The 22,286-nt window shown below is 43.7% G+C and overlaps 4 protein-coding genes and 2 long non-coding RNA genes across 7 annotated transcripts; 3 read left to right on the forward strand and 3 right to left on the reverse strand.

The window, feature by feature from the left end:
* Positions 1-65: 65 nt before the first annotated feature.
* On the reverse strand, positions 66-11,906 carry LOC108158817 (phosphatidylinositol phosphatase PTPRQ). Of its 2 annotated transcripts, XM_017291507.2 has the most exons (19): positions 11,817-11,906; positions 10,425-10,874; positions 5,399-5,555; positions 5,197-5,335; positions 5,021-5,130; positions 4,409-4,948; positions 4,176-4,328; positions 3,838-4,122; positions 3,486-3,784; positions 3,246-3,420; positions 3,050-3,175; positions 2,669-2,986; positions 2,261-2,605; positions 1,599-2,193; positions 1,344-1,543; positions 1,207-1,277; positions 1,015-1,149; positions 579-953; positions 66-515 (listed from the first exon to the last, which is right to left on the reverse strand). In XM_017291507.2, the coding sequence occupies exons 2-19, from the start codon at positions 10,608-10,610 to the stop codon at positions 219-221; spliced, it is 4,506 nt and encodes a 1,501-aa protein (XP_017146996.2). In that variant the 5' UTR covers positions 10,611-10,874; positions 11,817-11,906; the 3' UTR covers positions 66-218. The 2 variants fall into 2 exon arrangements, with proteins under 2 accessions (XP_017146996.2, XP_017146995.1); XM_017291506.2 differs by lacking the exons at positions 10,425-10,874; positions 11,817-11,906 and adding an exon at positions 7,159-7,308 and having other exon boundaries at positions 219-515.
* On the forward strand, positions 7,861-9,663 carry LOC117187652 (prominin-like protein). Its single transcript, XM_033390290.1, has 6 exons — positions 7,861-8,507; positions 8,570-8,717; positions 8,790-8,906; positions 8,981-9,168; positions 9,228-9,392; positions 9,482-9,663. Exons 1-6 carry the CDS (start codon positions 8,042-8,044, stop codon positions 9,655-9,657), a joined length of 1,260 nt encoding a protein of 419 aa, XP_033246181.1. The 5' UTR covers positions 7,861-8,041; the 3' UTR covers positions 9,658-9,663.
* Positions 11,573-12,047, forward strand: LOC117187653. The gene is made up of 2 exons (XM_033390291.1): positions 11,573-11,785; positions 11,875-12,047. The coding sequence occupies exons 1-2, from the start codon at positions 11,580-11,582 to the stop codon at positions 12,020-12,022; spliced, it is 354 nt and encodes a 117-aa protein (XP_033246182.1). The 5' UTR covers positions 11,573-11,579; the 3' UTR covers positions 12,023-12,047.
* Positions 12,048-12,810: 763 nt separating this feature from the next.
* LOC117187655 lies at positions 12,811-15,066 on the reverse strand. Its single transcript, XR_004472302.1, has 2 exons — positions 14,891-15,066; positions 12,811-14,637 (listed from the first exon to the last, which is right to left on the reverse strand). It is a non-coding gene; the product is annotated as an uncharacterized LOC117187655 (long non-coding RNA).
* A 1,118-nt stretch (positions 15,067-16,184) lies between these two features.
* LOC108158816 (lissencephaly-1 homolog) lies at positions 16,185-22,042 on the forward strand. The gene is made up of 8 exons (XM_017291505.2): positions 16,185-16,309; positions 19,467-19,573; positions 19,644-19,944; positions 20,007-20,163; positions 20,231-20,408; positions 20,472-20,607; positions 20,668-21,019; positions 21,087-22,042. The coding sequence occupies exons 2-8, from the start codon at positions 19,536-19,538 to the stop codon at positions 21,158-21,160; spliced, it is 1,236 nt and encodes a 411-aa protein (XP_017146994.1). The 5' UTR covers positions 16,185-16,309; positions 19,467-19,535; the 3' UTR covers positions 21,161-22,042.
* Positions 16,206-17,403, reverse strand: LOC117188433. The gene is made up of 2 exons (XR_004472583.1): positions 16,582-17,403; positions 16,206-16,412 (listed from the first exon to the last, which is right to left on the reverse strand). It is a non-coding gene; the product is annotated as an uncharacterized LOC117188433 (long non-coding RNA).
* Positions 22,043-22,286: the final 244 nt, after the last annotated feature.

The raw sequence follows: 22,286 nt of genomic DNA on the forward strand, positions 1-22,286 counted from the left end.
TCGCTCTACTCTTGCCGGCCGCAAACAGTTAAATATTTAAAACTCAAATAAATACGGGAACGTGATCCAATCAATTTGTAACATTGTACATTTTTATTTATTATCATTTTATATAAAGTGTGTGTTTGCTTTAGACGCATTTCTTTGGCTATTAGTGCTGCTAAGTTATACTCGTTTAATACAATACAATAAATACACAAATGACGATCACTTTCAGGTCACATATTGCTGCTGCTGCTCATGTCGTCTTTCCCAAAGGGCTGACTGTTCCTCTGCAGGCCAGAGAATCGAGCCGGTAGCTGCAAGGTGGATACACCGTTCTCTGGATCGGCGCTCGGAGCTGAGGCAACTACATTCCCGGCAGAAACTTCGGGGAAGCTCACCTTTTTGGTCGCCGTTGCCGACTTCGGACGGCCTTCGAGCTTGTGTGCCCGCGGAATCTTGTGCTTCACCAGCTCATAGGTGCAGGCATAAAGGAATGTGTACTGCTGCTGCGTCTGCACCATTTTCATGCGCTGAAACGGATTGGCATGGAGAAAAACGCTCTCGGATCACATCAGATGAAATAGACGACCTACCTGGAAACGCAGCTTCTTGACCGTTTCAAATATGTTGATTTTCGACTCGCTCTTCAAGCGCTGCATAATCAAGTCGAGACCAATGAAGGTCCCGGTCCTGCCCACGCCCGCACTGCAATGAACGACGATGGGTGAATAGCTGGGACGTCGCTCCGACTTGACCTTCTTTACGAAGGCAATCAGGTGCATGGGATCCTCGGGACAGCCGTGATCGGGCCACTTCTTAAAGTATAAGTGCACGACCTTCTCCTTCAGACCGTACTTATCGTGCACCACCGTTAGCTCGGTCCGATCGTAGAGCTCAAAGTTCTCCTTGCACTTGACGGTCACCGTCAGTCCGCGCATGTTGTACGGGAAGTATTCGTGGCATTTTATCTGTTTTTGGATTCGATTTATGTTTCAATTCGATTTGAATACGATTTAGATTGGAGCTTACCGTATTGCCTTCTCGGAACTGGGTCACCTGGACAATGATTCGAACGTTGTACTGGAGAATCATGCGCCAAAAGTCCATGAGGCTCTCCGGCTTCGGTCCCTGGGTGGCAATGTACTCCTTCTTGCGGGTGTGTCCCTATGAAATTGTGGGTTAGGTGACAGAAAATACTAGGGCACAAAACCAAGCACTTACATCTATGAAGGAGGCATTGATATAGTCCGATCCCTCCGCATCTATGTCCAGGATAACGCGATTCTTGTCATCTGTTAATAGAAATCAAATTCGGTTTTAAGAGGCTTTAAGCTTTAAGCCCAAAGGGGATAGCTCACATGGATATATGTCCGCATAGCGATTCTTGTGGCAGCCCAGCTCGGAGGCCGAGTAGCTCAGCTCCAGGGCCACTACGGTTATCTCCTTGAATTCTCGGGCCAACTTCTCCGGCTTGGCCACCTCTGCGTAGAAAATGGCAAAGTTCTTCCCGATCACGTTGCCAAAAGGATCCTCAATGCCCTGACCAGAGTCACGATGCCTGTGGGGAAAAAACGAATCAGCTTTTGGTTGTGGTGCATCAGGCAGGCACCTACCAGGCTAGACGCTTGCGCACCCAGAGCACTGCGAGTCCCAGCACAAAGGCCAGAAGCAGACAGGAGCAGACGCTGATCAGGATCAGTGTCACCTTGATGGCCGCATCCGTCTTGAACTCCAGCAGGGCCGCGTCGCGATATCCCGACTTGGTGAACAGACGCACCACCATGTGGTACTGCGTGTCTGCCAGGAGCGGACCATTGCAGTACCGCTTGCCATTCGGACACTTGTCCTCGCCGATGGTGAAGATGATTTCGTCGTCGGAGCCACTTTCTCTGCTGCCTGCGGTCGGGTTCCAGCGTTCTTCCGTCGTCTGATACTGAAAGACGCAGTCCACAGAGCCGTCTGCGCCTGCCGTCTCATAGGACTGCACATCTGGCCACGACGAGGCTGCATTGACCAAGGCGGAGCCCAGCGTCGGCGTTCCGGCACATTTCTTCTGCGAGAGCAGCAAGGCGATGTAGGTGATGTTGCCCGATTCGGAGCTCTGGATATCCGCCGGCAGTCGAACGATGGCCGATCTCGTTGGGTGACTTGTCTCGTTGGCGCTGACGCGCATTTGACCCACAACTTCGCTGCCCAGGCGGGAGGGAACTGGGGAGATAATTGAAGAGCCGTTTGAGCGATCAGAGAGAAAGAGGAGAAGACTGTCGATACTTACGGCCCGCTGGAGACTGCCAACCTGACACCACGCTGTCGCTGAGGGTGTCCACATCCTTGTTTTTCACGGTCACACTCACTGTGTAGTCGGTCTCCGGCCTCATTTCCGTCTCCGTGTAGGACATCCGTCCCTTGCGATCTGCCATTTCCGGCACCATGATGCGCCTGAACTCGACTTTCTCGTGTGCGGTCCTTTCTCCAATAAAGTCAAGGACGAACGACTCGATCTCTCCGTTGGACTTGCAGGGCCACCTCCAGGTGACGGTCGCATTGGCGCTGTAGGTGTCTGTGCCGTCCAGCGTCGGACCCATGGAAATAACGTCCAGTTGGGTGACCTTTTCAGAGACTGCCAAGAAAGTGTGCTGTCATTAGATGCCCGCGTGGGTGGAAGGAGGCCGGGCTAACTCACCCGTGGGCAGAGTGATGCCAATAATCGGCGAGGTATACTCTCCCATGCCGAAATCGTTCTGGGCAGCAACCTGCATCATGTACCGAATGCCCGGCGACAGTTCAGTGAAGTTGACGGTCAGATCGCCCTTGGTCTCCGACTTGGGGTTCTCGCTGACCTCCGGGCAGTCCTCGGGCACAAAGTAGTCGGGCTCATGTCGCATCAGATAGGCCTGGTAGTACTTGATGGGGCCGTTCAGATAGGTGGGCGGATTCCAGGTGAACAGCAGGCTCTGCACGCTGCTCTGGGAGAAGTTCACGCTCTCTGGCTGCTCGGGAACTGCAAGCGAATGGATTTACTTAGCAAGAGATCGAGAGAAAGTGATTCATCTGCATCGCTTACAGTAGTTCTGCGTGTGGGTGTTCTCCAGGGTACGCTTGAGTTTCGAGGATCCTGCCACATTGTACAGAATCACATCGCAAAAGTAGGCGGTGTTCGGCGACAGTGGGCTGATCTTGGCCTGGAATCCTGGTGGCAAAGCCAGGGAATGAGAAGATGAAATCGGGATCTGGGTGCTGCGCCGTATTCAGGCACCTACCTGTCTTTGTGTACCCCTCCACGTACCGCTCCCCATATGTGTAGCGCACCTTGGCCGTGGTGCTGCAGTTGAAGAAAGCGAAGATGGTCTGGCAGGTGTTGTTGTAGTCCTGATTGTTGGCAATTAATGTCAGGCTGTGCGAGGCGGCTCCGTTGGTCCCCATCTGCAGGGTTATCTGTGCGGATTCAAAGGGATCAAACACAGTCAGAGTCGGCAGTTAGACCTCTATAGATCTCTCACCTTGTCAGAGTTCACTACGGCAGCCGTTGTCTCCACCACCTCCTGTCGCAGATCCCCGTCCAGATTCTCCCGGGTATAGGGTATGACCTGTATGGTGTACATCTGGCAGGCCAGCAGGCCATCGTTGAAGGTCATGGACGTGTTCTTGGTGGTCGCACTGAGCACCTCTTTGTTGTCCTCCATCCAGCCGGAGAGGCGGTACCCGTCGATGCACAAGTTCGCATATGCGGGCGTCAGCCAGCTTATCTCCAGAGAGTACGAGCCGGGCAGGACGACGGGTTCCAGGATCTGCGAGGGCCCTAACCGAAAAAGGTTAATCGACAGGTCTTCGCTATCGCAATCATCGACTTACGATCTTCGCTGACGGTGGCCTCCGACTGATACGTGGCACCGGAGCTTCCATTCAGCATCACCGGCACAATTTCCACTATATAGACGCCACACGGATCGAGGTTATCGAAGACCGCCACCATTTCCACAGTCACCACCTCAAGTGTCTCGTTGAGTCGTTGTGTGGGTCCCGTCAGCTGCACGCTATAGTTGGCCACACACTTGGGATGATTCTGGGGCTCGGACCACATCCATCGAAGTTCTGTCAAGTTATTGCTGTGAACGGGGTCGGAGACAGCGCTGGCCGCTAGAGAAGAATGATCAGGAGCTGGGGTGGGTGATTCCTTGGCGCCAACTTACTCTTTTCGGCGGATGTAAACTGCTGGGATGCCTTGGATGTTTCGTTCTGATTGATGTATATCTCGAAGGTATGCGGCTCGCATCCTTGCAGATCGGTGAGCTGATACTCTCTCAGCTTGGAATTATCGGAATTGTCACTCCACTCGCACTCAACTGGGGATAGCCCAAGGGAATGCCCGATAAGAATTTGTAGGTGTAAGTACTCTGTGTCCAATACCCCAACAAACAATTACCTCTGTTCCCGTTTTCGGGTGGTTCTGCTGGTTCCACTGGTTCTGCTGGTTCGCTTGTCTCCATGTCATAATCCGTATCGAATGTGGTCATGGTGCTTGGCAGATCCGTGGTCGTCTCCTCCGGCTGCTGGTCGTTCTCCTGCTCGCAGTCGTCTCGCTTCCACTTGAAAGTGTAGTTGGCGATGCAGTGCTTTTCCGTGGGATCCAACCATTTGATGACCGTTATGCCGTTGGCCAAGTTAGTGATGTTCAGTGAGAGGTCGCCTGGCTCCGAGTAGAGGGTCTCCACCTCGGTCGAGCTTGTGTCCACCACGACACTAGCATTGTTGCGCGTCGTCAAGGTGATGGTGTGGGCCAGGCAGGCATAGACGTCCTTGAAGGTGTAGGTGCTCTTCTCGCTCAGCTGCTGCGTCGTGTAGGAGTACTCGGACGCCTTGGCCGTGATCTCGAAGGCCTCGACACAGGCGCGGTCGTTCGTCTGCCAGGTGACTTTGATGGTGTTGGCGGTGGGCTGCACGTTTGTCACTTCCGTCCTGGGTTCTAAAATTGAGGCAATGCAGGAGGGCATGAGGATCAGGACATGTCTGAAGCCATCGGGCTGGTCTCTCTCACGTTTGTACTCGGTGTAGGCGTAGATCGTCTGGTCAGGGGTCGGCGGGTTGTTGTCGATGGGCCGCAGCGCGACCACACACGTGTAGAAGGTGCATGGATCGAGACTCTCGCTGCAAGGGAAAACATGCCAGTATCGGCTTGAGGACCGACTCTCCCTCTGCTCGATCTCTGCTTACCACACATTGGCCTCGTTCGCCTTGGTCTCCTTCCCGCTTCCGTTGCGGCAAGTGATGCCCTCGATGGTATAGTCTGTGTCACCAACGGCGATGCTGAAGCTGAGTGTGTAAGCCGTCGAGACAATATTGATTTCCACCTCTGGAACGAGCCACAGCGGAATGTTAGATACTGTTAGGATACTGCAGCATACCGAACACTCACTGTCGGCCAACTCCTGATCGTCGAAGGAGGTACTCGGCTGATCAGTCTGCGCCTGGGTCCATGCTAACAGCAGCAGAAGGATGAGTCCGTATATCGTGAGTGCTGGCTTCCATTGATAGCTAGCCATCTTAGGGCCACATTGTATCGGTTGCGGATGCTGGGTTGGGTGGTTATTAATTATAAATTATTAAATATAACATTTTTATTTTGCATGTTGGCAGTTCAGTCGACGAGGAGTACGTACAACCGGTTAGCCCGGGGATTTCCGTAAATCATTAACCTCACCCCAACTGCAAATAATTTGACTTCCACGCAAACATTTGTGTGCGTACGAGTATGTGTGCATTCTGTTATTTATAATAACAAATAATGAAGGGTTCAATGTACATGTATGTATGTGCAGTTGGTGGGGAGGCAGGCGGAGGAAAGGTGTGATTTATCAAAGATTTTTGGACGCTGAACCTTGTTAGTTCCGGATCATCGCCTGCAGGTTTCTGACCAGCGCAACAATGCAACGAAGTGAGAAAATGTAAACAAAGAACGAGGTCAAAGTCGAGATATCCAAGAAAGCTAATCAATGAAGGGCGGGGGAAGGAGGCGCTTATATTTCGAAAGAGCGAATAATACAAAAGATTGGGAGCTCGAAACGCGACCGATGTCGGGTGCAGAATGGGAATGGCTGGATTGTGAAAGAATGTATTATCAAGGCACTTGAGATGAGCGGCAAGTGGCGAGCAGATACATCCCAGATAGTGATCTACCTCTGCTTGTACACCCAATAAATAGAATGTATGTGCATACTGTTGATCGGACTTAAAAATAAATGACTCGATCGAAAATGGATTCAAATAAATGCGATTAACGAGGGCCTTCGGCTCTGCCGTATTCTTATCACGCCTCCCCCAGGTTCATTTTATGGCAACTAGATATACGGACACATATATGTATATCATCATTGCTGCTGTCGACTTTTAATCAAACAGAAACTGCAAAAACGGCAGCACTAATTACTAATTTTCGTTGTCACATCGACTCGACGGTGGCAGCGGAAGATACGTTTATAAGGCAAATGAATTACATTTCTCGATACTTATTAATGGCACTCCGACATATTCGTTATCTCCGTTCGAGGAACTAGGTCCGCGGGTCGGGCCAGAGACAATTGTTTCAGTATTTGCGCTGAGTCGTTGGGAATTTAAACAAATCAATGCGCACAGGGCTGACAGGCTGACACTCCACTCCATTCCCAAAAACCCCAAATAAGCCAATAATAACCATTTAGCGCTTACAGGCTGACGAATACAGCGAACAAGCTGCTGAGCTGCTATCGACAGAATATAATCAGAGTCGTCTGATAACGCCTTCTACGCTCGACGCTCGTATGGCCGTAAAAGCGAATAATGGGTGAGCAATAAATTCTCTTCAAATGTTTCGATGTATGTTTAAATACAAGCCCATAAAGCCCAGACCCAGACTGCAGCTAATTGGATTGGTAAGGACTTCTGCTGGAAGCTTCTGTTGGATTTGGCATTGTCAATGGCTAGGTTTGACTACCGCCATGATCGCCTCTGATGTCATGTATCTGCTATCACGGGCGTTTAATAGGAGCAAATAGAATCAGCTGCTGATTAGATCGATCGAATGATAAGGCTGCTAGAGTGCCATAATTTGGCAAATGATTTACATATTTCGGCAATTTGCACAATGAGTTCTGGCGTAAGGCTGTTATTGGGTATGCCTCGACCGATCGCTGCACTCACTGGCAAAAGTTATTGTAGTTTATTTTGGTGTTTCGTTGTTGATTGGTTGCACGAGCGCGGCACGGGTATTTTGGCACTTTGACAATCGAAAGTGTCGCCGAGAAGTAATTATAACCGTTTCCGTTGAGCGTTTGTCCAAAACTGAGCGTGAAGGGGCATAAGTAACCGCCTCTGGATTGGTGTGTGTGTGTGTGCTGATAAGAACAAGTTTACTCCCATCGTGTCTGTGTCTGTGTGTGGGGGTAAGATAACACAATTGCACTTTTGTTGCAAAAATACTATTGAATATATGTATAGTGCAGTGCAGTAAAGTGCGCTATAAAGTTAAAACAGAAAGTTTCGTTGAATGTGTACCTAAAATTACCCTAAAGTCGGAATTGCAGAAGTATTGTAAAAATTTGAACTTCGATAACATTTTTTTATCGCAGTCGATAACCGCATATGGTTGCTTCTTCGACGAGTCGCGTGGAAATGTGACCGTATTCCCGCCATCTGTTTTGAATTAAAACTTTTGATATTACACAAGATAGGACTTAACTTTCGACTTTACCCATGCGGCCTAATCAAAACCTTAAGCATTGTATAACAATTTTTTAACTACAAATGTATGCATTAACTCACTCACATGCCTACATATTGTATAATTTAGAATAAGATACATAGATACAACTTTGCTAAAAGTTGCTATACAAAAGTAACAGATATAGCAACCAAATAAGTAGCTCCAAAAAACATTTCACTTGACACAAGCACAACAAACACAACAAACACAACGCCTACACAAGACTAACCGCACTTCACTGACCCACGCATTTAGAAGACATCCTGGGTTAAGTGTTTCAGCTCTCGATTGTCCTGTGTAAGGATTCGTTTTAGTTGAAAGATGGATTCAAGCGACGAAAGCGGATGCCGATGTGTTGGGGGAAACAGCATCGAGATCGGAGTGGCGCTGGAACTTCCACGCGAAAGAAAATCCGGAGGAAGTGGACGAAAGCGTCACTTCGATCCCCTAGCTGTTCGAGGCATCCATGCGGTGGTACTGATCCTTGTATTACTTTCACTTACTATGCCAAATTTTGCCCAGGATCCTGGTGCAGAAACAGGAACGACTGTGGGGAATGGTACTGGAACTAATAATACTGCTAATGTCGTTTGGCGTGAGGGATACCCGGGCGACGGTACAACTCACGAGCAACTTGGACAGAACCACTGGCCTTCCGCCGAGTACAGCCCATACCGTGGTTCCGGCAGCTATTCCCGGGAGCTAGGGGCGCCACAAAAAGCTCTGAGTGCCATTAATACAATAACGCACTTCATCTTGCGGTCGTTTTTATCCGACCTGCCTCCGGGTAAGTAAAACTAGACCAACCGTCCGTTGAATCAATTTGAATTCCCTCCCGCCCTACTGCAGGCTATGTTACGTCGACGGATAACAACAAGTTGGCTCTCGGCCCCAAGGTGTGGAAGAACGATTGGGCTGCTCTGTTGGCTCAGTACTGGTTTCTGGTAGTTGTCGTGATATTCCTCCTCGTCTGTATCATTATCATTCCGTTTATTGGGTAAGCGAAGCCTCAACAAAGTCGACCCACAAGGTAATGCTGAAGCTTTCTTTCACCCTTTTGATGACATAGTGTCTGCTATTGCTGCTTTTGCTGCTGCTTACGTTGCAAGCAACATAAGACATCCGAGAACTTCCGGAGGCGCCGACTTTACGGAGTTTGCCTTGGCCTGCTCGTCGTTAGCCTTATGTGAGTCTGGGTCGAGGACGAGTTAGCCTAAATGGCAGAAAAAATAATTTGCCCCCGACTACGATTGCCCGCAGGTTTTGTCTTTTGATAATGTTTTTTGCGAACAAGTTCCTGGATCGTGGACTAGCGGACAGCAATAAGACAATGAAACGTGCTAGTCAGGACCATTGCACCTTTTTAACAAAAGTGGCTGATCACATCTACCATTTGATGGTGTACAATTACCAGGAGCTGGAGGCCCACCTCGATGAACAACTAAGTTGTGAGTTCGACTCGGAAACGATATACCTTCCATCTTCCACCCTCCATCTGTCTCCATAGCCGCAAGTAATCACATATTCCTGGACGTGGGAGATACTTCCGAGAGCAATGCGCTGATTGAAATGGAGCGCATCTTGGTCAACATGCCGAGAGCACTTATGATAATGTCACAAGTTGATGACTTAGAGAAGAATATCCGTTTGCTTGGGTCCCAGCTTAGAGATGGTAACTACTAGCGCCTGAGAATTTCTCTCATCGGATATCGGATGGATAGTCTGCGATAAAGCTCTGCCCTAACCTTTTCGCCTTTTCAGGTTTGCGGGGCCAGAAACGAGATCTCAGCTACGCTGCTTATGCTTTGTGCCATTTGCCAAAATGCTATAAGTTCAACCATGACATGGGTATAACGACTTACGATGTTTCAAAGTGCCTGCACTTCGACCTGGTACTATCTTTTCCCTACACAGTACCCACAGAGCTGAACACTTAATTATAATCAGTGCAATTTCTAGATTCCTAATTCTACAGTCTTTGTCGAAGGGATAAAGAATATTATTATGGACAAAACTTATCTAATCCCTTTAAGCGGGCTGGCCCGCCTCAAACGTATAAAAGACTTGATCGTGAAACAAATGGCACTCGCTTTTCCGCCAGTATTTAAAAGCCTCGCTGGCGCAAGGTTAATGCTTCTGGATGAAGCTACGGGAATCCGCGATTTGATCGATTCAATTATCAACGATATTCACCTGAACACACTGAGAACCTCAAGGATGTTCGACGACATCCACGATAAGTTTGGCGCAGATCGCAGGGCTATCAACATCGTCATTTGCATATTAATCTTTATAGTAAGTCGATTGAATTTATGCATATTTTATTCAAATTTTATGCATATTTTTATACCCGGTACTCGAACAGTTTCGGGTTTTATTAGAAAGAAGCAAGCTTTTCCGACCCCATCAAGTACCCCTCAATAGCCGAGTCGATAAAGGTCTACATAGGTCTGTCCGTCCGTCTTGTTTGACGCCTAGTGCTTAGAGACTACATATAAGAACTAGAAAAAACAAATTTTGTATCCAGACCCCTGTTATATAACACTGTTATAATTTTATTTCAAAATTTCACCCCATTTTTGAACATACGAGAAAACCAAAATCGCAGAAACATAAAAAATGACCATATTTAGCAGATTGCGCTAACTTTAAAATATATGTATATAGATATAAAACAGAAATGTTAAGAAAGAATAATACATACATAACATTTTTCCCGGCGGTAGATTATAGTAATCCTAATTTCGGCACTGGTATGCGGCTGCTTAGGGCCTAGCCGGACAAAGCCAGGACCCTCTGGAGTATTCTCAAAGGGCATGGCTGCCTCATGCTTACTTCTGTAAGTAATCTCTAGTCTTTGGCATACCGAGGAATTTGCTGCAACCGTCATTTGTGTCCATATTTCAGCGCCATCATCCTGATATTTTGTGTGTTCTCGTTCATCACGCTAGTTGGACTGTTTTACTTGATGATCGGTTTGATAACTTACACGAGCGCTTGTGCTCCATTAAAAGATGGGCAAAACATCTTCCGCCATCTTGACCCCGTGATCGATCTCAATCGCTACATGTCGGGGAGATCGGGAGAAACGGAACCATCGCTGCAAGTGTCGGATGCAATCAGGGCATGCAATGCAAATCAGTCCATCTTTGAGCTGCTGAGAGCGAAAAATATTTACGATATAGACAACTTGTTAAATAAGGAAATATTCGTCGAAGATTTTGAAGATCCACCAGTGTTCACTGGGGACTTAACCACGCTGAAACTGATCCTGGAAGAAGATAAAGTACACCTCAATAAAATGCGTGCAGGCAATTTGTCCGAATACCACAGCATCTTATACAGCGAGCATCTTTGCACAAAATTTATCCATACGGATTACTCCATACTAACGACCAAAACGAGAGAATTTGCTTATGAATTAAACACAAGATATCTTAAAGACTTTCCAGCCTGCCTTGCCTACTTCTTGGCTAGCTCAGATCTAGCTAAGTACGACGAATATTTAGTGGTCCCATTGACGAATGCCGTGAACAAAGCATTGGAAAAATTAAATGAAATTGATAGCCTTATTCTATACGACAACAATAACTTTGGCAACTCCATTGGAGTACTGATGGACGCGGTGCAAAGATCCGAGGACTTTATTAGATATAAAGGCAGCAATTACATCAACAATCTGGCCCACAACCTTTCGATTTCAGTCAACCTTCAGCTTCAAGAATATATCGAAAGAGTTATCTCGGAAGTGAACAACAACGTTGGACATTGTCAGCCCCTCGCGTACATTTACAGTCAAAGCGCTTACTTAATTTGTGAACGCCTAGTGGATCCAATAGTGAGTACAGATTTCCCCTGAATGCACCACTCTATCAATACTGTGTTTATATTTTTGTATTTGAAGAACGCATTTGCTATGGCCACCCTTCTTTGCTGCATGTTTCTCCTGCCCGTATTGCCGGTAGCCCATCGTCTGATGTGCATGTACCTCAAAATCTATCCCTCTCCGATTGTCACTCAACTAGCAGCAGCTGCAGCAGCAGCAGAAGCTGCAGAAGCAGCAAGGTAAGCATTTCACAGCAAAAATAGTTCATACTCAGCCCGATCCAGAGAACTAACTGTCTCTTTCCGACACCGTCCTTTACTTCCTCCAGATGTCCAGTATGCACAGGGCCGCCGGTCTGGCTAGGGCCGGCGACTAGTTGGCCACAAGATCATCGGGGCACGTCTGGGGTCCCAGCTTCAGAGGAGTTGAACACCAGTGAGGGATCCGTAGCGAACAGCAAACGTAAGAAAGAGTAGGTGAACGAAATGAGAGATCGGTTTAAATGAGTTTCATGTTGTGGTGTTTAAATATAAAATGTCTTTAAAGAATATTTTGTAAGTAGTGACTCAGACACTTGCTTCCAGACTACTGATGCCTCGTTTAAAAGATGTTCATTGGGCCGACCACTTTGCGAGGCAAGAGCCGCTTTATACAGCAAATACTGTTAATTAAAAGTGCCATCTCGTGATATCCGGACTCATTTAAATTACGTATAAGCCAACATATTAATTCCAGAATAAGTCACTACAGTGATTCCTGAAATTGATTAAGTTTTAGGTTTCGTGTGTCAGCGGCTATCCGCGATATGTTTAAAATCCAAATGAATTGGTTTCAATGCAACCACTAAGTCGCGAAACCTTTTTTATTTGCACAAAAATTCAAAACACACCTTTTTTTCACACATCGTATACACTTAAGGTTTTTTAATCTTTAAAACCATTTTTTTAGACCAATACAATAAAAGGGAGTACTTAAAAGTACTCCAAACTCCACCAATGCACTATGGTCCAGAAGTCGTTTTTTTTGGCATAAAGTCTAGTTTTAAAGCTAGAGCCTTGAAACTTTGCACAATTATTTTGAGTATTTTTATAAAATTTCGGTTTTTTTTTGTTTTAGATTCGACCACGCCATCGAACCCCTTCCCCAGAGCACCTCAGATTTGTTTAACACAGAGCTCGAAATTAAAGCTAGAGCTTTTAAATTTTGTACATATACTTGTATACTTGTACTTGTTCTTGTTTTTTTTTTTGCATAAAGTCGGAAGTTTAAATTACATACTTCAAATTTATTACATTTTGTTGTTAAATCATTATATATAATATCTTATTTCAAATTATCTATTTTTATATATAAACTATGGAAATTTAGTACACACTAATTTTTTTCTTAAATGACCTCATCTTCTTCTTCTAGTTCTATGTCGTATATATTATAATCAGAATCAGAATCAGATTGCGAGTCATTTTCGTATTCACATGAATCTTTGCTTTCGGTAGACGGCAACTCCAGAAGGCTTAATACTTCTTTGGAAAGAGGCTTTTTCTTATTTTTCCTTTCCCTCTCCTTTAAACAGACACTCGATAGTAATGGATCCGAGGAATCTATCGCTCTATAAAAAATGTCAGTCATAGTATTTACCCGACTATTTTTTCTTGCATGTGATAATCTGTCTTTTTTGTACATTTTATTCCGTGCCTCTGAAGCATTTTCTCCTAAACATCCAAGTGGAACCAACGTCGAATTGTTTATTTGAAAACCGTGGACTAATACTTTATGAATCGTAGGGGACATTGGGTACCACGGATATGTTTGCTCCAAGCTTTGGGGTAAAGGTTTCTGAACTAAAATCTGTAATTTCCAATACTTTTGTCGGGGTGACCCCACATATTGGACAACATTGAGTAGATTTAGTTCCAGTTAATACGTTCAGCACTTTTCCATCTATAAGTGTCATATGCATTTCATAGGTAACTACTCTGTCAACATTCTCAACTAATTTATAAACAAAGGGTTTAAGAGTGTTAATTTGAAAATCTAAATCTTTTTTTTCTATAATTATGTGCGCAGTAGTTTCTTTTACTAGATCAATTTTTAGCGGTCTGCAAAATCTAATAGACTGCGGTGCTCTATTTGTCCAGATGTTCCGATGATAGGTGTCTGTAATTTGTATGGGTATAACAGAAGTTACAAATAAAGAATGATCGGAAAGCTGACTGCCAGGTATTTCAGTTAAAAACTTCTGCTTGTATATACTATGACCCGTTGAGCCATCAAATCCGTAGCTGCAGATTAATTTGATTTCAGATGCATCCGGGAACTGCTTGAAAACATCGGACTGCAATTTAATTATTCGATGTGCTGTATGATCCAAAAGATTTTGTAATGGCACTCGAGCAGTAGTTTCCATTACTTCTATGCACTCTGGTCGGCACTGTAATTTAGCTTCCATTACTTTATTATAGCTAGGATAAATGTCGCATATATGCCTTTTATTTAAAAGCCTAGTGTTTGTATACTGCTGTTAGTTGAGTGAATTTTCCAGGAGGTAAGCTAAAGCTTCATCTGGTGAAAGTGGAATGGGCTTTTGCAATTGAAGATGCTTTTTCGATTCAGTCGGGTATTCAGGTGCTCTAATTATTTTTGTTAGGACAAAAGCCACGTCGGTCTTGCGTTCTTTCTTAGCAGAAACTGCCGCAGCATGCATAAGAAGATTCGTGTTATTATTATTATCATTTGCAAGATCAGACGCCAGTTTCCTTTTTAATCTTGTCCCTGCATTTGTATAATGTAATGTTGGACGTCCCGTTTTCTTTGGTGTCTTACAATTTTCATCAACAGTAATTGTTATTTTAGAAGCCATCCATTTAGCATGGGTGGTCATAAACCGTTCCATCATTTTGTTGCACTTCAGAAGGTTTCTTTTAATGAAGGATTCAAAATTACTGATTTTTTTTATCTATTTCTCTTTTTTTTTCATTTTCCAAATGGTTGTTATTGATTTTACTGTAAATCCAATGTGAGACAGATTTTTTTTGTCGATTGTTGTTGCGCCAAATATCGATGAGATCGCTATGCAAAAACTCGAACTTTCCTGAATATTAACAAATTTAAAGAAAAGGGGCCAAAACGGGCCAAAGTTGTTACTTTCCAGTCAATTACAACATTTGTAGGTACAAACTCACATAGTTAGCTTTTCTCAGCAGAACTCAGTTCATTTGTATATTCTACGAAACACAGGGGACGCAGTTAAATTTTCTACAAAAATACACATAAATTGGACATTGCACAACACTTAAATCTTGGGACTACACATAAAATAACTAAATACATTAGATACTACATACCTGTATCTTCATTTTCCATTTTTAGCCGAATTTATTTGAGCAAATTTACTCGATCGCCACTCGTAAAAATGTAAACAAGTAATTTGGCGCCAATTTTTTTCCCACAATCAGCTGATCGATTGTTCACTTTCAAAAGCTCGCCAAAATCTTCAGGGAAGCTAAATAATTTTTTTTTTTTCATTTTTAATATGTATGATGAATTTACTTTGAGAATTTGCAAGAAAAAACGTAATCCATTCACATAAAAATTTCGACTTTATGCCAAAAAAAAAAACGAGTTCTGGACCATAGTGCAATGGGATAAAACTTTGTCGGCAGAGCTGAATGTTCTATCTAGCTAGTAATATTCGACGGAAAATTAAAATTAACTTAAAATATTAAAATCGAGGCATCCACCGAACATAATGCAATTTTTTTCAAAAATTTTTACACACAGGCGCTTTTATGGGGCTTATATGAAAAAAGGGAAAATATTTTTTAAATGTACACATTTCCCCTTCAGGTGTCGCTTTTGGTAAATACTTATAAAATGTAGTTATTTTGGATCAACTGTGTAGTTAGCGTGTAGTTACCATGTAAGGAAATTAATTTATTGGAAATTGTTGTTGACCTTTTTCGCTAAAACCTTTTTTTTGTCAAAATCCAATTAAAGCAAGTATTTAAAATAAACCAGTCCAGTAGAAAATAGTTTCGTTAATTGGATAATATTATGTGGGCAGGGCTGGGGTTCTATCTAGCTAGTAATATTCGACGGAATATCAAAGACGAGGAATATGGTTTTCTACCCTTGACGGAGAACGATTAACCCATTAATATTCTACCGAATCAAATAAACATTGAACAGTTGTAGCGCAGTTCAGGTGAGAGATATCGTGGTTCCCTTAAGTTTAGAGGAAGATGGCATGGATCTTCAAGAAGAATTTACAATCGTTAATATTTTCCACCATTTACCTCAATTCGTTGAAGTGTTTAAATAGAGGGGGGTTCAGTGGGTTAAGCTCGATTTGTTACCGATATACTGGAGGCTATATTGTTGTGAGGAACCAAAATTGAGGCAAAAACAATCAAAGCAATCGCCGTAGCAGGAAAACAATTCAAGTATTTAAAACAAGGCAGCCAAGTAGAAAATTTATTCATTAATCGGATAAAAATAAGTGGGCAGGCATGAGGGTTCTATCTAGCTAGTTATATTCGACGGAATATTAAAAACGAGGAATATGTATAATAGAATTTAAATTTTCGGTATATTTTGAAAGTGAGACGGTATATTTGTGAGGGTTGGACGGTATATTTTAAAGACAAATCTGCGGTCACGCTGAGCTCTAGTCCGCTGCTTAACAAACAATTGTCAAATAAAAGAAAAACAGATAAATAAAATCAAAATAAGTATAAATATAATATATGAATTACAAAATTGGTGTAAGTATTCGTTGCACATAATCAAAGCAAGAAGCTGAAGCGCCGCGATCAACCGCATACTCAAAACCCATTTCGCAACAGTGACGGTGTGTGTAATGAGCGACTGAGAAAAAATGAAAAAATTGTCATACGTACGACATTGGAAGTTTCAGTGTGTTAGTGTGTGCGTTGTGTGGCGAGATAAAAAATAAAGCCAGCATTTTAAAGCCATTGGTGATGCTTTTGATCGTAGAATGATGATGGATTTGTCCATTTTCGGTTTTGCATATTACCTTTTTGACTCTCATTGCTCCCTCTCCTCTATCCAAGATGGCCGTCGTAACAGTTTATATTTTCGTTTGTGTGTGTTGTTATTGTGTTTGTTATTGAAAAGAGACACAAAAGCAAAAGAAAGAGTTATGCAAATTGGGCAAAATGTGTAAAACAGACACTAAAAAATAGATGAACGGTGCAAAAACTATGGAAAAAAAAAAAAAACAATTACATTTGGTACAACCATCAGAAAGTGATGACACATCGCTTCACGGCGCAGTGTGTGTATGTGTATTGAATTTTTGCGCATGTGTTGGAGAATGTGTCCTCCCCCTGGCCACACCAAGCGTTGATCGATTTTTACCTATTCCCATCCCCGGAATAGCTGCAGCGCCAACGACCAACACTCAATTCCTTGCTCAATAGTTCTATGCACCAAAAGACAAACCAACACCTTTACATAGGCGAAACGTTGAAAAATAACGCAAACCAGTTCTGCACATGCTGAAGAATCTAGTTTTATTTTCTTTTTCAGTTTTCCCGTTTTGGGTTTTTTCTTTGGCCATGGCCAGGGCATTCTCTTAGGTATTTTAGTTCTGTTAACGACGGCGGGCAGACCCGTTGCCATTGTAATTTCCCAGAATGTGCGAAAAGTACTGAGCCTGGGAACGAACTTGTCGAACTGTCCGGCTTCTGACACTGCAAAATTATTTAAACTTGAAAACTAACGGGTCATATGCCTCGCCTTATCTATTTTCCTTTGCTCTCTATCTCATAAAGGCGTCTGCTTTCGGTACTCAACTTATCTAAATACCTCCTCACGAGCTTTTTCTAAGTACACAGTAGGTTTATATATGTGTTACATGATTTGCCCAGTTACACCAAAATCTATTACTGTCCCTATTAAATCAAAGTTCATATCTGTTATCCCGTCTCATCGGTTTTTCGGCATTATTTGCTTACTGCACTTGAAACAGTTTTTTGCACTGTAGCTGCATGTGCTTTGCGTGTGTGGGTTAATCAATGAAACACGCAAATACAAAAAAAAATTGCGCGAGAGCTAACAACAACAAACAACACATGCCAGAGCTGTAAAAGCAGAAGCAAGTGCAAGGTCTGCCGTAAGAAAGAGAACAGCAGCAATCAAGAGAGAAAGAGAGATTGCATCCTGTCAAAGTATGTGGTGTGCGGCAGCCCTGGTAATTTCGCATTGCCAACCATTGTCTGACATCACACGCCCACGCGCGGGATGTTTCACAGCTTCTGAGAGGTAGAAATCATTTAAATGCAAATATTAAATAGCTTGAGCAAGCACAAGTGTGAGAATCAAAGTTGGTTTCGGCTCTTTCCTATTATTTGTGGTGCCCGGCACCCTTTTCTTCCTGCAACTTCTGTTTCTACTGTTGCAGCGTGTGACCCAAACGCCCCCGTATGTCCATTGTTTCTGCTGTGTGGCACCGTTTCTTTCAGAGCAGAGCAGAGGCCCACACACAGCCAGATACAGTTACAATGCGCATGCCAAAGTGGTGGAATGTTGGTTGCCACAACAGAAATTGTGTTGACTCGGCTCGGCATTGGAAGAGCCCAGGAACCCTCACTACCCACGCGACCAGCCCACGCGCGTGACGTTGGCAGGGAGCGCTGTTGTTGATTTTTCATTGATTTTCATTTATATTTAGATGCGCAGTAGTTTGTCTGTTCTGTCCCAACAGAGAGCATCCATCCACCTACTCATATTTGTAAATGCCGTTCTTGCACAGCTGATAAGAGCCAAGAGTCTCGCTCGATTTGTGTCCCTTGGGTGAGTCACGTCACGGCCTGGCTGGTCCCATGTGCTGTTGTCAAATCCCACTCTGCCTGAAGTACGACTGTGTATTGATGTTCGTTGCTGAACCGAACTCGTTTGGTCACTTTTTGTTCGTAGTATGATAGTTCAAAAAAATCGTTAAATATCATTCGGCCAAAAATAATTTGAGAACGTCATTTCCTAGTCTGCATGTATGTATGTATGTGCTTTGTGTTTGAGTGTGTGTAAGCTTGGACTTTGTGCTGCTTCTATTGCCTCTTTCGCATTCCGGTCCGGTCCGGTCCGGTCCCCTTATTTGCCTATAAGAAGTTGCTTGAACTGCCGTTAAGTCTGGCTAATTGGCTTTGTCAATGGCTGCTTTTCCGGAGGTTGGCAACGCGTGCGAATCGTACTGCACAATGGTCTATTGGTTATCTCTCGTGTACGCGATACCGATATGCGTTCGCTGCTTTGGCGAATGTCGCTTTATTGCGTGTTACCTGTGATTTGCTTTTGCTTTTTCCCCACCTTGAGAGGCAATTAAATGGTCTCGCAGCAGCAACAGAAACGGCAATAAATGCTGCCTTGTCTAATTCCATTTGAATGCTTCGATTGTCGCGCGACCCTTGAACCCATTGCTGGTCGGTACACGTCAATTGCAGTGCTACCAACTGAAGGCAGAATTCTTACTTTCTTTTTACAATTATTTATGTATTTTTTTGCTATAGAGCCCTGCTGAGACTCTCGTACAATGCGAGCTTTAATGGCAGTCGCCACTCAAAAATTTGTGCCAGAAACATAAACTGATCACGACGTTGATTATGATGATGATGATGCTCCGCTTTAGCTCTGTATAAAAAAAAACAAAATAATGACTAGACGAAAGATGAGCATAAGAAACAAACAGACCCAAATGCCTCTGCCCCTTTGGCTTTGGGCTCTGGCTCTTGCCGAAGTCCCAAAACGTAACGAAATGTAGGTGACTTGCCCTATATGAGAACTCAAACGAAACTCTTTAGCATTTTTGTCATTTAACTTTTGCGAAACTAATTTCCTGTTTCCAGTATAGAAATACTTCATACATGTGCAAAACATATCATTTTTTTTTTTGCATTGCAGAACTGCACGAATTGAAAACGGAAAAAGCGACCAAAAAAGACCAGAAAACTAGCCAAATCGGAAAACAGTATGAAAATGGTGTTGTCGCAGCGGCAGCGCGAGGAGCTGTAAGTTAAGCCATCAACTATTTGCTTTATATTATTAATTCAATTTACTTTCGCGTCTCTTTCTAAACAGTAACCAAGCGATTGCCGATTATCTAGGCTCAAATGGCTACGGCGACTCACTTGAGACCTTTCGCAAGGAGGCCGATGTCAGCACAGAGGCAGAGAAGAAGTTTGGCGGTCTACTGGAGAAGAAGTGGACATCGGTCATACGGTTACAGAAGAAAGTAATGGAACTAGAGGCTAAGCTTACCGAAGCTGAGAAGGAGGTTATCGAGGGGGCGCCCACAAAGAACAAACGCACTCCCGGCGAATGGATACCTCGCCCACCAGAAAAGTACTCTCTGACTGGTCATCGAGCCAGCATAACGAGGGTAAGTGAAACATAAAAACCAAGGCGATGGAATCATATATGAAGGATGTTTGTTTGTTCCAGGTTATATTTCACCCAATTTTTGGCCTCATGGTTTCAGCATCGGAAGATGCCACCATTAAGATTTGGGATTTTGAAACTGGCGAGTATGAGCGTAGTCTAAAAGGACATACCGACTCTGTGCAGGACGTGGCATTCGATTCTCAGGGCAAGCTCTTGGGTACGTTAATATAGCATCGATCTGCTCTGAAAACGAATTAATGGATTCGGTTCTTCATTGGTTAAAGCTTCCTGCAGCGCTGACTTGTCCATTAAGTTGTGGGATTTCCAGCAGAGCTACGAATGTGTTAAAACAATGCATGGTCACGATCACAATGTATCATCGGTGGCCTTTGTGCCCGCTGGCGACTATGTTCTGTCTGCTTCACGTGATCGAACCATCAAAATGTGGGAGGTGGCCACCGGGTAAGCTGCTAGTCCGAGACGATAGATGGATGCTAGTTTCTTACTGTTAATTTCGCTCTACAGATACTGCGTGAAGACATATACAGGCCATAGGGAGTGGGTACGAATGGTGCGAGTGCACATTGAGGGCAGCATCTTTGCCACATGCTCAAATGATCACACAATACGTGTTTGGCTGACGAATTCAAAAGACTGCAAGGTAGAAATTCTAGGGATCCTTTACAAGTGAAGGACTTTCAACAGATTTACATTTTCACAGGTTGAATTACGCGATCATGAGCACACCGTGGAGTGCATTGCCTGGGCTCCGGAAGCCGCCGCATCAGCAATAAACGAAGCAGCCGGAGCGGACAACAAGAAAGGTCACCACCAGGGCCCATTCCTTGCATCCGGTTCTCGAGATAAAACTATACGCATTTGGGATGTGAGCGTCGGACTGTGCCTGCTCACGCTGAATGGCCATGACAATTGGGTGCGTGGCTTGGCATTCCATCCGGGTGGCAAGTATTTGGTGTCGGCCAGTGATGACAAGACCATCAGGGTCTGGGACTTGCGGAACAAGCGATGCATGAAGACGCTCTACGCACATCAGCATTTCTGCACCTCCATAGGTTAGTGGAGAAAGTACTCCAATGCAATACTGTGCACACATTAAGTATACATTTTATTTCCTTGCAGATTTTCACAAGGCGCATCCGTACGTCATCAGCGGCAGTGTGGATCAAACAGTTAAGGTCTGGGAGTGTCGTTAAAGCAAAGTTAACTCAGCAAAACTTTTGCTTACTTCTCAATTTAAACATAAAGCTATTATAATAAATCACACACCACACACACATACAAAAACAACAACAAAAACAGTCTCGGCCACCTCCAGCAAGTTTATTTTCTAGACGCTTTCAGTGTCAGCGTCCGTGAGCAAAATGAACATAGTGTATTTTAAACCCGAATGCAAAATCGCGAAAAGAATTATTTATTTAATTGTACGCCCTTCTAACTAACTATGTAACTACCTACCTACTATATAAAAAGTACATATACGTTAATGCCTATGCATATACACCTACGATTAGGTTCCCAAGCAGCGGCTCGCTAAGCAAAACAGGCACAAGCTGAAATTTACGTCTATACTTGAATGATGAATGGAAACGGAGTATTGGCAATTGTACAACCAAATATATTCATCTGAAAAATGTTCCAGTAGATAAATATTGATTTTCCACCCACACACACAATCGGAAAGATTATATTGATGTTGTTGAAAGTGTTTAAAGGTTTGCTAATGAAGCATAGTAATGTTATGCGAAGAGAAGGAAAGTATTTCAACGATTTACGAAAACTTGGAATTTGAAATTGGAATTACTTGATTTATATACAATTTTTACCATAAATGAGGTAATTTTTACGATAAAACTGATTGCTTTTTTTCACCGTATTCACTCTGCTCTGTTTTGAGTTCTTTTTTGCGAGAGAAGGATCTAACCAAAACAAAATTTATCAAAATGCTTACATGTTTAAGTTGGCTTTAAGTTCAAAATATGATTTACGTTTACGGTTTACATAGTAGAAAAATGCTGCAAATTTATTTTAATAGTTTTTATAAGTGCAAAAGCAAATATATATATATATTAATATTATACTATACATATTTATTTGTGGAAAATTGAAAAATTCATATACAACCGTGCAAGAGAAACAAAAAGCAGAAAAAAAGAATACAACTATGGATATAAAAAAACGATATACTGGAATCAATAAAAACCTTGCTTCTTTAAGAAACCGAAACCCCAAACGAGTAGAAATTTGTATACCCTGTTCTTGAGCAGATTGTTCAGTGGACTATATTTGTACAGGGTACCACAACATACGAGCCCTCTCGAC

This window comes from Drosophila miranda, chromosome 3 (genome assembly GCF_003369915.1).
Source record: "Drosophila miranda strain MSH22 chromosome 3, D.miranda_PacBio2.1, whole genome shotgun sequence".
Taxonomy (NCBI): Eukaryota; Metazoa; Arthropoda; class Insecta; order Diptera; family Drosophilidae; genus Drosophila; species Drosophila miranda.